The 15,452-nt window shown below is 34.9% G+C and overlaps 1 protein-coding gene and 1 pseudogene across 6 annotated transcripts; both read left to right on the top strand.

Moving 5' to 3' along the window:
* Nucleotides 1–691: 691 nt before the first annotated feature.
* LOC125222438 lies at nt 692–5,729 on the top strand (annotated as a pseudogene).
* A 1,818-nt stretch (nt 5,730–7,547) lies between these two features.
* On the top strand, nt 7,548–13,160 carry LOC125222427 (putative disease resistance protein RGA1). Of its 6 annotated transcripts, XR_007176560.1 has the most exons (5): nt 8,014–11,373; nt 11,583–11,646; nt 12,602–12,699; nt 12,915–12,929; nt 13,059–13,160. XR_007176560.1 is itself a non-coding variant. In XM_048125027.1 (3 exons), exon 2 carries the CDS (start codon nt 8,329–8,331, stop codon nt 11,359–11,361), a length of 3,033 nt encoding a protein of 1,010 aa, XP_047980984.1. In that variant the 5' UTR covers nt 7,548–7,683; nt 8,033–8,328; the 3' UTR covers nt 11,362–11,373; nt 11,583–11,825. The 6 variants fall into 6 exon arrangements, 1 of the variants encoding a protein (XP_047980984.1); XR_007176561.1 differs by adding an exon at nt 7,548–7,683 and having other exon boundaries at nt 8,033–8,349; nt 11,583–12,699; nt 12,915–13,160; XR_007176557.1 differs by having other exon boundaries at nt 12,915–13,160.
* The last annotated feature ends 2,292 nt before the right edge of the window (nt 13,161–15,452 follow it).

Raw genomic sequence — 15,452 nt, 5'->3', positions numbered from 1 at the left:
TATAGATTTTTCATATTCTAACAAGCCACGTTTAAAAGTACAATAAATAAAGATAAATGTTCCAACATTCTGAAGGGCTATCATTATTCAATAATATAATAGTGTTAATTCAACCAATTAATGTAATATTTTTTGTATAGTTTATCATTTGAATTTTTTTATGTTCATAGTTTTGATATTTTGAATATTATGAGTTATCGATTTATTATTTCGTTAAAAGTGTGATATACATTATTTTTAGTTGAGAAATATGAAGGATTGTTTTAAACATATTTTTTAAATGTGTCTAACACTTGATATAGTCTCTTCATCGTTGTCCAAATAATTGTGTCTACCTTGATTCCATTTCAAATATGTTTAAGTTTATGTTATTAAGTGTAAAATGCATCGAGGAGCATATATTTATTGAATTTTTATTATATGTATATTTTTCTATTTTTAAATTCTATATAGTTATATTTTTATACTTTAATTAATCAATTAACAATTTAAAAATATGTGATAAAAAAAATATTTTGTCGTGCATCGCACGTGGGTAACACTAGTATGCTTAAAACACAACATTCAATAAAACATACTCTATTTTATACTGAATCATAGTTAATGTGTTTTTTTAAATAAAAATATCAATTACTCCACTATATTTATCATAAAATCCCCAAACAGAGAATTGAAATCCAGTTGATTTCAACCACCCAAATTAACCCACGAATTCCAGATCGATAATCAAAATCATGTCTTCGAAGTCAGCCTTGATCTTCTCAAGTTTTCTGTCAAATTGTCGGTTTAAACTCCTAAATTATCACTCTTTTCTCAATGCTAGTCACCAAATTCGATGCTTTTCCGCTTATCCCAGATTTGATTTCAGCTGTATCCGTGAGCCCAATGATGCCGTCGATCAATTCCAGAATATGTTGAGAACGCATCCGATGCCTTCTGTTATTGATTTCACCAAGTTACTGAGTGCCGTGGTCAAGATGAAGCAATACTCACTTGCACTTCACCTGTTCGACGTAATGCTTCAAAGGGGTGCTCCTGTAGATCACTACACCTTGAGTATTGCGATCGATTGCTTCTGCCGACTGAAAAGACCTGATTTTGGGTTTGCGATTTTAGGCAGTTTCTTCAAGCGTGGCTTCAAGCCTAATGTGGTCACTTTTACCACTCTCATCAAAGGGCTTGTGTTGGTCGGAAGGATCCCAGAGGCAGCAAAGCTGTGTTGGAGGTTGTCTGCGGAGCAACTGTGCAATCCCGATGAACGTACCTATGGTGCTTTGATTAATGGGTTATGCAAAGCTGGAGGTACTCTTGAGGCACTCGAATTGCTTAGTCGATTGGAAAAAGGAAGTTGCAAACCCGATGTTTTTGCTTATAGCATAGTTATTGATGGTTTGTGCAAAGATAGAAAGGTCGATGATGCTCTCCACCTCTTCTCCACCTTAGGTGAGAAGGGGATTTCACCCAATGTTGTGACATATAATTCAATAATTGAGGGGTTATGCAACCATAGTAGAGGAAAAGAGGCTGAAGACATGTTAAGGAAGATGATATCGCATAAAGTCTTCCCAAATGTGATTACTTGTAATATTTTTGTTGATGCTCTTTGCCGAGAGAGAAGGATGGAAGAGGCTGAGCGTATGTTGGTCACTATGAAGCAAATTGATGTTCAACCGAATATTGTTACATACAATGAATTGATAAATGGATATTGTTTGCTAGGAGAAATGGATAAAGCTAGATACATTTTCCAACTAGCGGTGAAATCCGGCATCAAGCCTGATGTTACAAGCTATAGTAGTTTGATGAACGGGTACTGTAAAATGGGACGAATTGATGATGTTTGTCGTCTTTTTACAATGATTCACGCCAATGGGTTAGAGCGCGATGTGATTTCTTATAACATAATGCTGGAGGCTTTATTTAATGATGGCCGATGTGAAGAGGGCTTGAAGTTGTTCAATAGAGATGGAAGCTCTACAAGTTTATCCTAATACAGCAACTTATGGAATCTTGTTACATGGTTTGTGCACTGCACATCGTATTGATGAAGCATTTTCCATGTTATATAACATGGAAAACAAAGGTTGCTTGCCTAATGTTGTGATATATACAATTCTTATTTCTGCCCTTTGCGAAGCAGGGCGGATAGGAGAAGCTAAGGATTTGATGGTGCAAATGGTGAAAAAGGGGTGTTTTCCCAACGGTTTGACTTACAATATTTTTGTTCAAGCGCTTCTCAAAAAGAACAAGATGGACGATGTGACTCTTCTCTTGAAAGAGATGATTGTAAGAGGGGAATGCACACTTGGCACCACCACTATTTCGATGTTAAGTGAACCTTTGCGGAGGGAAGGTAAAGATAGTGTTCTATTTGATATGGTTATGCAACTACTATAAAAGAAGGTGTGGCGTAATCTAGTTTGAATGATATGTTGTCTTACAAGGGCAGATAGTAGTTTCGATTGTAAAAGTTCTTATTTGGTTATTAACCCTCTATTTTTAGGGATTGATTTTAAATGTTTGAATTGTATTTTGATGATTGGATTGTGGAGATTGATCAAGACTCAATACATAGATATTTGAAGAAATAATTACGACATATTTTCTCGTTCCAAAGCACTTAACTAATCGCAATCACAGTTAGCTCAATCATGAAGCATTCTTCGTAGTAAATTTTGACAGATTTCCAGAAAAGACGAGGCTGAAAACTAAAGCTGCAATCGATTGTGATGCCGCTTTCAGGGTTTGATCATTCGGAGAGAGGAGATGCATTATATGGTAACACTTCTTTCCTGATTATGATGCGATATTATGAGTCTAATGTAAAGATATTATTGGTGTATGGGTAAAATGACTTGTGGTACTGTAGTTGAGGTCAATCCAAATGTTAATATCATTAAACAGGGACCAAATTTCGTCTCTGACCATCTGTTTATTTTTGGTATGGGTGATAAATTAGGACATGTTGGCAGTTCTGTATTTGGAGGTATTACTAATATCCTGTTTTATGGCATGCTTTCATGAGATTAGCTCCCTATAAATTGTCTCTTTGATGGTCTCTTGTCATCCTTAGATATTATCATATAAGTTGCTGTTGTAATATAAGTTGCATATTGAAGTCCAGATTCTTAAATTTTTAATATTCTTCGTCCAACTTCTAACATTACTACGACCATGGTAGGCTGTGATGGATTTTGGGTATGTTTACTGGAGAATGCTTTGATCAGCTAGTAAGATATCTCACAATTTCCGTGGAGTAGATTCGTATGTAAACTGGCAAGTTATTTACCTTGTATAGGATATTAGGTTTAGGGTAATAGACTTACCTTAATTGTATTCTCCAAGGCCTATAAAGAGGCGTGTAAATTTGTATACTGAATAACAGAAAATGAGAGGAACGATTTCCCCTAAAACCTATTTTATCAACGGTTACAAAGATTTTTCTGTAAATTGTTTTCTTTGTGCTGTGCACCTTCTTTTTCTTCATTGTTTTCTTTCATGAAACTTTGCTAATATATGAGAATCATAAATGAGCCATACTAAAAACAGGAAAAGTAGCGTTGGCTGTGCTAAATCACCCATCCTCTTGTGCTTTCTTTCAAGGCAGGCTATGAAACTCGAATAATAGATTCCGATTCATCATCTATATATCTCTGTTTTCTGGTTGTAAAACAATATGTTTGCTCTGACAATTAGGTGTTTATCACTTTGATCAGATACTGCTTAATTGAAAATGTGTGGATCTTTATACGGGGCTTGCCATCCTGTGCGTTGCTATTACTATTCCAATTTCAACTGCCCAGAGAAGAAGACCATGAACATCCTAGTGTTGGATATTTCCCATAAATTGTACTACGTACACATCATTTTTTGAATCCTAGTCTTCTTTTTAATAAAATTCAGTATTGTTGTGTGATGATTGAAATTGGAAGGAACAACACAGGGTAGGAAATGAGGGGAATGCTATAGAACTATACTTATTCACAATATGCAAAGTCTTCTAATACTATAAAAGAAGGGGAATAAGGAACTCTTGCTTGTGCCTTGCGTCCCCCAACCCTCTCTCACTCTCCATAAGTACTCCGATGACTGTGATGCCGCCATCAACAAACTCATCAAGTACGAGTAGATTTTCCTCTGTTAATTTTTCATTTCGTTTGTAATTATAGGAATTTTTGCTCTCTTTTTGATACGTGTGGTTTTTGGTGAATTGCAGCGTTGAGTACAATGTTTCGTATGTGTATTACGCAATGTTCGGCTAATTTGACAGAGACAGACAGTGTTGGTCTCAAAGGACTGGCTACGTAAGGTGCTAAGGCTTTGTTTTGGTTTAAAAACAATTTCGCGCAGTTATTAGGAATTGGTGGAATACCAGGTGTTTGATAATCTTAATTGTAATCTTAACTATGAAGTAATCTTCGCAGTAAATTTTGAACAATTTCCAGAACAGACGAGGCGGAAAAGTGAAGCTGCTTTCAGAGATTGATCATGCGGAGAAAGGAGATGCATTGTATGGTAATGCTTCTTTCCTGATTATGATGTGATATTTTGAGTCTAATGTGCTGTTTATTTTTGGTGTGAGTGATAAATTAGAAAATGTTGGCAGCCTCTGTATTTGGAGGTATTCACATACTAATATCCTGTTTTATGGCATGCTTTCGAGAGATTACCTCACTATAACATGCACCATGCGTGCCTTACAGTTAAGCTCAAGTTGTGTTGAGAAGCATAAGCTGTCTCTAATCTCTATAAATGGTCTCCTTAGTTTCTCATCATGGTCTTTTTATATAATGTATTGTTATCATATAAGTTGCATGTTGAAGTTCAGGTTCCTAAATTTGTAATTTTCCTCTTTCAACTTCTAGGATTACTACAATCATGGTTGGCTGTGATGGATTTTTTGGGTATGATTACGGGAGAATGCTTTGTTCAACAAGTAAATTAACACAATTTCCGTGGAGTAGATTTCTATGTAAACTGGCAAGTTATGGGATGTGAGTGTAAATTTTCTTTGATTTCAGTTGACATGAGTAAAATAGCTTTTATCGTAGGAACTCGTTATTTCAATCAAAGGTTTTGAGGGTGGAAGTTGTTGAAATAGAAAAATAAAATGTAATTAGTTAGCTATTAATTAGTTAGTTTAGCATTTTATTAGACCTTTTATTAGTTAGTTCTAGCCTATATATAAGGCATTTCATTGTAATTTGTAGTTAACTTTTGTCAAAATGTAGTCATTAATGAATATCTCCTTTTCTCTCATTTTCTCTCCTTTAGTCGACGTTTTCTTCCTCACAGTTTGTTCTTCCTCCTTCAATGGAGATTTCTTCATTCCAATTCAAATCTTCATTTTCAACAGAAGTAATGCTTGTATATCATTATGTATAACAACTTCGTTATAACTTATGCTTTGTCTTCAAATAACAGGTAGCCTCGAAACTGACCGACTTTGTTGAGAGCACGTATTTGGGGGAGCAGGTATTGGATTTTCCGACCAAATCTTGGTTTTATAGCAAAGATGCTTTCAAGTAGTAGTATTTTGCACAGTTGAAGACAAAGCATAAGTTATAACGAAGTTGAGGAGAGTACAATGCACAGTTGAGGAGAGTGGGTAAAGGCCACAGTAAGGATCATTTAGAACAAAAACTCCACTTTCAGTGTAAGTTTCTGATTCATCATCTATACATATATTTCTGTTTTTTGGTCATGATAACGATATGTTTAATTGGACAGTTAGGTGTTTGGCATTATGTTTAATCAAATTTGTGTTGTGAATTAAAACGCTTTTATAATGAACTAAACTCGTAGTCTTTAGTTATGCAAATTAGTAAAATCAAAATGAGATCAATAAACTTGCACAAATTTTTTTTTTTAAAAAAGGCCCAAACTTATTCGAGGCCCAAGCTAAAGTGAAAAAGGCCCAAAAAGTTGTAGGATAAGGTGAAGCCTGCAGCATGGATGCATGAATTTAAGAAATTTGTGAATAAAACAATTTGAGGTATGTGCATATTATACTCCCTCCTTCCCGCTTTAGCAGTCCCATTGACTTTTCTGCCATCTTTTTGTAAAAAATAATAAAAAATAGTTAAAAAGTGGAGAAATGGTAAAGTAAGAGAGACAATAATGTAGATAAGAATATTCTCTATATTATATTCTCTCTTAATTTAACATTTCTCCTCTTTAACTATTTTTTATCATTTATACAAAAAGAGGGTAAAAAAGTCAATGAGACTGCTAAAGCGGGACGAATTTGGCCGTCTCGGACAGACCTAAGAAGCTAAAATAATAACTAATTTACATGTCATACTTTTTTTTTTAACCACAAGTCATTAATTTTTAATTAGCCACTAGCTTTAGCTTTTCAGTAAATGGAGCTCTGATTCAATCGTTTTTTGTTTTTTAATAGAATATATCTATGTGGCCTATGAACAACTATAAACTGGTTTAATAGATGAAAACACGGTTAATTTACTTATATTTGTTTAATAGATGAAAACACTGGTTAATATATTAATTCTGGTCCAATAGCAACTAAATACTCTCATATATTCTTCTTGTTTTTTTACCAAGATGCTTTCACGTTGTAGTTTGCTCCATGGGCTATAACTAATACTCTCATATATTCTTCTTTGCAGGTAAAATGACAATTTTTTGGATGACAAGGAATTTTATATAGTTTTATTTGTTAAAAGAAGAGGGAACAAAATGAAATAAAGTAAATATAGTAAGAAATAAATCACCTTGTTTGGTACACACAAAAATAATATGGGTATCTTCATTAGGACATGAAGTACATAAAACTCGGTTTTAATTTACAAAAACTCCAACATCACTTTTTAATTATGTAATTTTCAATTGTTTTCATAAATCATTAATTTATAAGTCTTAATTAACAATCATGATTTGTATCGTGGATGGTGGATTATTATGTAGTACTAGTTGGAAAAGAGGATCTTGCACATCAAATTCTCCTATATTTCTTCAATTAAAAAAGGGATATTGGCATCTAATATCACAAAACTTTTAAAAAGTTGAATTTTTCCCACGAACTTTAAAATTGGCAAATAATATCACGAACTTTATCCCATGTTTGTTTTTTCCCGCGAATGAAAAAATTCCCACAAATAATATTATGATACCGATTTTTTTTCGTAATTTTTCGACAACAATTTTGAAAGTTTCAAGTTTTTCAATTTTTGAAGATAGTTTTTCTTGAAGCACACCCTCCAAAATTGTTCTTCAATCTATTAAAATAACATGAATTTTTTCATTCGTGGGAAAAAACAAACACATGATAAAGTTCGTGATATTATTTGCCAATTTTAAAGTTCGTAGAAAAAACCCAACTTTTTAAAAGTTTTGTGATATTAGATGCCAATATCCCAAATTATTTAAAAAATGCAAGTTATCATACAATTGGACAATTATTTTTCTAAAAAAATGACCACTACTAGTAGTTGGCAGAACTGTGGGCTGTCATCGAACAAGATTCTTCAACTTATAAACTAAATAAAGACTGGTCAACAATATAATTTTAAATTAGCCACTAGCTTTAGCTTTTCAATAATTGATGCCCTGCTGAGATAATCCAGTTTTGCTACCTCAAATTCAACTTCTCAATATTTGAAATTGATCAGAGAGATTGAGAGAGCAATTTCATTACTAAACGATTGAATCCTGCAGCAAGTAAGTAGTATTTCATTTTCCATTTCCGTTGATGGATTGCCCTATCTTATATATGTGTTGTGTATATAGATTTCATATCATCCCAAAATGCTTATGATTATTGCTTATCAAGAATTGCGCCAAGCTCACAAATTAATAAACAGATAATTTAAGAAAAATGAAATTTAAAGAATTTGAGTATAAATCCATACAACCGTTAGATTTTAACAAGCATGAATCCTTAGTTGTTTATATGTGAGCCCAAATATGATTGTGAAGCCAAAATTGGTGTCATAATGCAGAAGAGACTAGAAAGCAGTGTTTGTATGTCATCCACAAGTTTACAAGCATTCTTACAATCATTTTATAGATCTCACTTTGTAAAGCCATGGAAGGAGTGTCTTCAGCAGCCATCGAAGTTCTTATCCAAAACCTGATCAACGTTTTTAAGGATGAGTACTCTCTACTTCGAGGTCTCGATGAAGATGCCCAGCAGCTGCAGAGGACTCTGGGGATGATTCAAGCCTACTTGAATGACGCTGAGAAGAAATCATCACCCAAGATGCTGTCAAGATCTGGCTGAGGGAGCTTGAAGCTGTGGCTTTCGATGCCGACAATGTCTTGGATGAACTCAGCTATCATCTTCTCCACAAAAAAGCACACAAGATGAAATCATCCAAGGATAAGGTACTCTCATGCTTCTCATCCTTTAATGGTATTTCACATCGGCGTAATATGGCTCACACAATCAAACAAATCAATGCTACTTTTGAGTGTATGAACAAAAGGGCAACAGATCTTGGCCTTCAAAGCATGGTTGTGAATGCACCTGCTATTGCTCATACTTCCATCGAGACAGATTCGTTCAGTCTTGATCCAATCTTTATTGGAAGAGATGATGATGTTCCTAAACTAGTTGACATGCTCACTCAGACCCAACCAGTGGAAGAGAAACGGGTGTTCTCCATTGTTGCTCTAGTGGGAATGGGGGGTATGGGGAAAACTACGTTGACTAGAAAAATCTTTAATTATGAAAGGGTAAAGGCTCGATTCGGATCACGAATTTGGGTTCATGTTTCTCAGACTTTTGATGCAATTAGTCTTTTCAACAAAATACTCTACAAGGTGACTAACAAGGCTAGTGATGGAGTTGAGAGCAGAGATAATATCCTAGAAAAGCTTCAAGAAGCTCTAAAGGGTAAAACTTATCTCCTTGTTCTTGATGATGTATGGAATGATGATGTTTCAAAATGGGAAGGCTTTATAAACTCCATATTGGGAGTTACTTCCACTAACGGAAATGGCATTATCATCACCACCAGGAGTGAAAAAGTTGCTTCTATTGTTAACCCATTTCATATTCATCATTTGAATGGCTTAACAGATGAAGATTGTTGGTCCATAATCAAGGCCAAAACCTTTCATAAAAATGGTGAAGTTCCATCAGGATTTGAGATGATTGGAAGAAAGATTGCAAAAAGATGTCAAGGTTTGCCGTTAGCTGCCAATATAGTCGGGGGAGTGCTTCGTGGTAAGTCCGAAGAAGAGTGGCGCTCCATCAATAAAAATTGGCTTTCAGATGCTGAAGGAGGTGAAAATATCTCAAATATATTGAAATTGAGCTTTGATCACCTGTCCTCACCGTCGCTCAAGAAGTGCTTCACGTTTTGTTCGGTTTTCCCCAAAGGTTTGGAAATCTATAAGGAAGAGTTGATTGAACTATGGATGGCAGAAGGGTTTGTTCAACCTACCCGAAGAGATGACATGGAGTCTATGGGTAACATGTTTTTTAATGTGCTTCTACAAAACTCTTTGTTGCAAGTTTTACTGAGAGATGATTATGGAGATGTTAGGACATGTGTGATGCATGATCTTGTGCATGATCTTGCATCTTCAGTCTCATCCAATATTGCAGATGACAGTACCATAGTTCGGTACATGTTTCTCAAAGAAGAATCCATTTCTATTCCAAAAAAAGTTGCCAGACATTTGCGTACATTATTCTTGGAAGGTGGAACTTCTGGTACTATATTCTCAAACTTTGAATGTCTGCATAATCTGACTCTTTCTGGTGATTATAAAGAGTTTCCCTATTCAATTAGCGAGTTGGTGCATTTGAGAAATCTGAATATTTATGATACAACAATTGTAAACTTGCCGAAATGGATTGGTGAACTCCACCACTTGCAAACATTAAGAGCATGCTTGGTGTTTGAGAATCTGCCAACTACGTTGAAGTATATGTTTAACTTAAGACATCTTTATATCAGTTATAATACAAAGTTGCCGGCAGAGATTGGGAGATTAACTAGACTCCAAACACTGCCTTACTTCACAGTAGGCAAAGAGAAGGGCTTCCATATTGAAGAGCTCGGATGTTTGAAGAATCTCAAGGGATCACTACTGATTAGTAATCTGCAAAATGTGCGTGATAAGGAAGAGGCTCTGAAAGCAGATATATTTCAGAAACCAAACTTATTTGATTTGGCGTTTACATGGAGTGATGGTAGAAAAGATGAAACAAATGATGAGAGTGTATTGGAAGGCCTCCAACCTCATTCAAATCTGAAAAAGTTGATGATTTCAGGATTCAAAGGCAAAAGGTTTCCAACATGGACTGAGAAGATGGCAATACGTGATGGGCCTCAAGGATCTTGGGTACCACTTGATAACTTGATTGAAATAAAACTCTTTGGGTGTTCGGAAATTGTGGAAATCCCAACGCTGGAGCACTTGCCTAATCTTAAGTCTCTTTCTTTGAATGGATTGAAGAAGGTGAGGCTCATAAATGCTTCGTTCAATCATTTAACATCACTCGAAATAGAAGAGTTAGATCGATTGGATTGTCTGCCAGAATGGATATTCTATAAAAATCAGGATCTCCAATATTTGAATATATCAAATTGTCTTGTGTTGAGAGAATTACCAGATGGCTTGGACACCCTCAATTCTCTGATGGCGTTGGATATTCGGGATTGTGAAAATCTGATGTCGATTGGGAATCCAAGTGGCGGAGCAAGACAATCACAGGGGATCCTCTGTTGGCTGAGTATTGCAGAGTGCGGAGAGCTGATGGAATTTCCATGTCAAATGCTAGAGTCGTGGGCCCCTACAGTTGAGCTTCTTCGATTGGAGGGATTAAGGAGGCTAAAGAATCTACCAATGCTAATTGACTGCCTCGCTAAATCATCTCTTCGCCTCGAAGAATTGACAATCAAAGGTGTTCCTAAATTGATGGCTGCTAGTATTGGTAGTGGTAGTGTTGAGAGTTGGGATCTTAGCAGCTTGAAATGTTTAAGCATAGATGTGAGTGTGGAATGGTCAAGAGAGGATAGTGTTGGCATTGCAGAGACTGTGGAATGGATGCTGCGAGGATGCTGCAACTCACTTGATTACTTATATTTGAGTGGTTGCCCCAATCATTGGGAGTGGTTGCCCCAATCAATTCAAAATCTCACTGTTCTTGTTGAGTTAAAGTTGGAGAATATAGGAGTAGAAGAATTGCCCCAATGGTTGGGGAACCTCTCATCTCTAAAAAAGTTATATCTACTTAGTTGCAACAAGTTGAAGCGTCTTCCCTCTGTGGATGCATTGAAGCACCTCACCAAATTAGAAGAGCTATATATTAAAGATTGCCCGGAACTACAGATTGATTCAGAGTGGCGCGACCACCATGGCCATCTGAAAATCAATGTTTGAATTTTGTTGCTAGTAAGTAGTACTATCAGTTTTTCATACATGTTTAGGAAAAGAATATACCCAAGCAATGGATCTCTCTCTATTTTTTATATATAGCCGGCGATTTTACATTTATTTCCAAAACTACTAAATTTGGATATTTTAGTATAAAACTATCCAATCATGAATCATGGACAAATCAATTGAGAAATATTGATAATATATGATTTTTGTTGTTATAGGTATAGTTTATGTGAACTCAGGAGTAAGACAGATGGGGTCGTCATTGTCATCTGTATCATTGAGGTCTGAAATCTTCTACTAAATACTAATGTTACCCAGCTCTGCTGGTTTGTGTTGTGCACCTTTTTCTTCACTGTTTTCTTTCATAAAACTTTGATAATATTGAGTATTTATTTTACTTTGATTTGTGGATCCATTGGAATACTTACTGTCAAATTAATATGCAATTGTAGTACTTTAAATTCCTGTCGGAATCAAACACATGACTACATTGGAGGAGTAATATTGCATGATGAATTTAATCATTTTATTTGCAAGCAATTGTGATAAAGAGACATCAACATAGTTTTCTTGATTTATTTTAGCACATAGAGGAGATAGGGATGAAGGTTGATTATGATTGAAGGAACAACAAATAGTGTTGGAAATGAGGAGAATGCTATAGAACTATTCTTCATCTCTATTATGACTATCTCACTCACACTGAATTGAAGCGTCTGCCCTCTGTGGATGCATTGAAACACCTCACTAAATTACGTACGTTAGATATTATTGATTGCCCTATGAGTTGTAAAATTTTTAAGATAGAACCAATCTTAGATGACTCAATTTAGAAATATTGATATAATATGATTTTGGTTGTTATAGGTACAGTTTGCGTAAATTTCACGGTTACAAAGATGTTTCTATAAATTTGTTTCTTTGTGCTGTGCACCTTTTTCTTCATTGCTAATATATGAGAATCATAGAGAATTATAAATGAGCCATACTAAATCTACATGATGTAACTCATCCTCCTGTGTTTTCTTTCACTTGTATCCCTAATGAAGACAGGTCTTACATTTATGACTATGAAAATCGAATAATAGATTCCGATTCATCATCTATATATCTCTGTTTTCGGGTTGTGATAGCGATATGTCTGCTCGGACAATTAGGCGTTTAGCACTTTGATCAGATGCTGCTTAGTTGAAAATCAGTGGATCTTTAAACGGGGTTTGCCATCCTGTGCGTGCAGCCTATCATCCTCGTCTTTGCGATCACTATTCCAATTTCAACAGCCCAGAGAAGAAGACCATGAGTATCCTAGTGTTGGATATTCCCCATAAATTTTAAGTATGCATCATTTTTTGAATCTTAGTCTTCTTTTTAATAAAATTCAAGTTTTGTTGTGTGAGGATTGAAGAAACAACACATGGTAGGAAATGAGGGGAAAGCTATAGAACTATATATATCAGAATATGCAAAGTCTTACCTATATACTTACCTCTGCAGCCCTATTTATAAACTTACCAAGAAACTAACATCCTGTTATTGGCATCCCCTAACAGCAATCATATGCACCGGTATGTATCTCCACCCTCCATCCACTCTGCTTCGTCTTTCAGCATCTCGTTTCTGTGGGAAAACAGTATGCAGCAGCAACTACTCCACTTGACAGACTTGCAGTTGGTCCTTCACTTTCTTGGTTTCAGGGCTTCATCGTGTTTCCCTCTGCCATGGAAGAAACAAGATCCTCGCGCGATTGAGATCTCCTGCTCTGGAGACGCGTTTGGCTTCTGCTCTGGAGATGTCGTATTTCATCACCGTATCCGCCAACTTCTGTTTTTTTTTGTGTGGGTGATAAATTAGGAAATGTTGGCAGCCTCTGTATTTGGATGTATTCACATACTAATATCCTGTTTTATGGCATGCTTTCGAGAGATTACCTCACTATAACATGCACCATGCGTGCCTTACAGTTAAGCTCAAGTTGTGTTGAGAAGCATTAGCTGTCTCTGTGAATGGTCTCCTTAGTTCAGGTTCCTAAATTTGTAAATTTCTTCTTTCAACTTCTAGGATTACTACAATCATGGTTGGCTGTGATGGATATTTTGGGTATGATTACGACGGGAGAATGCTTTGTTCAACAAGTAAAGTAACACAGTTTCCGTGGAGTAGATTTCTATGTAAACTGGCTAATTTTTCTTTGTTTTACCTGTTGGACCGGGTCTGCTTCGGTTGAAATGTATAAATAGCTTTTATCTTATGAACTCGTGATTTTAATCAAAGTTTAATCACAATTTTCATATAAAACATCCAATCTTTGATAAATCAATTGAGAAATATTGATAATATTTGAACTAAGAACCTCAATAAGACAGATGCAGTCGGCGTCTTTGTCATCGCTGTCCAAGTTGCCAATGTGCTAATGAATTGAGGTCTAAAATCTTGTAAATCTTAATGTTACTCCAGCTCTGCTGGCTGTATATTTTTTACCTTGTGCTGTCTACCTTTTTTCTTTATTGCTTTCTTTCAAGAAACTAGGATTTGATGTGAATTAACTAGTATTCTTGCATTTGTGAAATTGTATCTTGGACTCGATAAAAGATATATTTCTTAAGCATAGGTCGAGATTGAATTTAAGAACAGGGCTAGTACAGAGTCGAAAAGAAGATCCGCACCAACTCCGAGACGTGCCTTGGTCTTCACATCAAGCACTCCATGACCTCACTATCTTTGATTATTTCTAGTGTTCCCATATTTTGGATGATTGGTTGGTTTATATGTTGTTCCCACATGAATTTTGTCAACTTTAATGGATCCTTGCCTCTAGTCCTTTTCTATGAGTTTTCATGTGAATTGCAATGTATTGATGCATCTATTGTAGTGAATAATTTGTCTTTTCTTAATGTCTCTTTTACTTAGAGAATGATTGATAACATAGATTAGGAATTCATCTAGTAAAAACAAAATAGTAATATTTGATCATGGACTTTTTATGCTCACTAGATGTTAGGATAATTGAAATGGACTAAGATTATGGGTTTAGATGATATTTTGTTTAAATTATGTTAAGCATGTTCAAAGCTTGGCTAAAGAAAATCATTACTCTTTTAGAAACGACATGTTAAGAATGACTTTCCCTCAAGTGTTTTCATAATTTTTATGTGTTTGATTTTACTTTATTTATGTGGATAGAATAATGTTGCTAATATGAGAGGAACTTTTGATGAATTTATTTTTGTGGACACTTCAAAATGAAAAAAGAAATTGTTTATAGTGAACGGATGAATGGAGTACTAATCAACAATCATGACTAGGATCATGGGTGGTGGATTATTATGTAGTAGTAGTTGGAAAAGAGGATCTTACACATTAAATTCTCCTTTTTTTCTTCAATTAAAAATGCAAGTTATCATACTATAGGACAATTATTTTACTATAAAAAATAAAAGTAGGATTTATATTTGCTAACTTTTCGCTAATTTTTGTTTCACATTTTTAAATTATGGACGAAGAGTTTATTGATTAGGTAATTAGGATCATGGATGTGGAATATTAGTTGGAAAAGAGGATCTTTCCCATTAAATTCTCCTTTATTTCTCAATTAAAAATGCAAGTTATCATACTATAGGACAGTTATTTTTCTACAAAAAAATTGACCACTACTAGTAGTTGTTAGAACTGTGGGTCCTCGTCGAACAAGAGAACAACTTATAAACTAAACAATGACTAATTTAAGGTCAATAATATAATTTTAAATTACCAACTAGCTTTAGCATTTCAATAATTGAAGCTCTGCTGAGATAATCTTGTTTTGCTACTTCAAATTCAACTTCTCAATATTTGAAATTGATCAAAGTGATTGAGAGAGCAATTTCACTACCAAACGATTGAATTCTGCAGCAAGTAAGTATTTCATTTTCCATTTTCTGTTGATGGATTGCCCTTTCTTTTTTATGTGTTATGTTTTTTGTCTAATTTCATTAGTACTATATCCCCGTCCGCCCCAATAAATATGAAACGTTTGATTTTTTAAGTTTTTTATGTAGTGTTTTTTTTGTGAGTTAAAAAAGGGGTAAAGTAAGAGAAAAAAAGAAAGAGAT

The sequence above is a fragment of the Salvia hispanica genome, chromosome 1 (assembly GCF_023119035.1).
Source record: "Salvia hispanica cultivar TCC Black 2014 chromosome 1, UniMelb_Shisp_WGS_1.0, whole genome shotgun sequence".
Taxonomy (NCBI): domain Eukaryota; kingdom Viridiplantae; phylum Streptophyta; class Magnoliopsida; order Lamiales; family Lamiaceae; genus Salvia; species Salvia hispanica.
The sequence above is the reverse complement of the archived record's forward strand: the minus strand, read 5'-3'. Positions and strand labels throughout refer to the sequence as shown.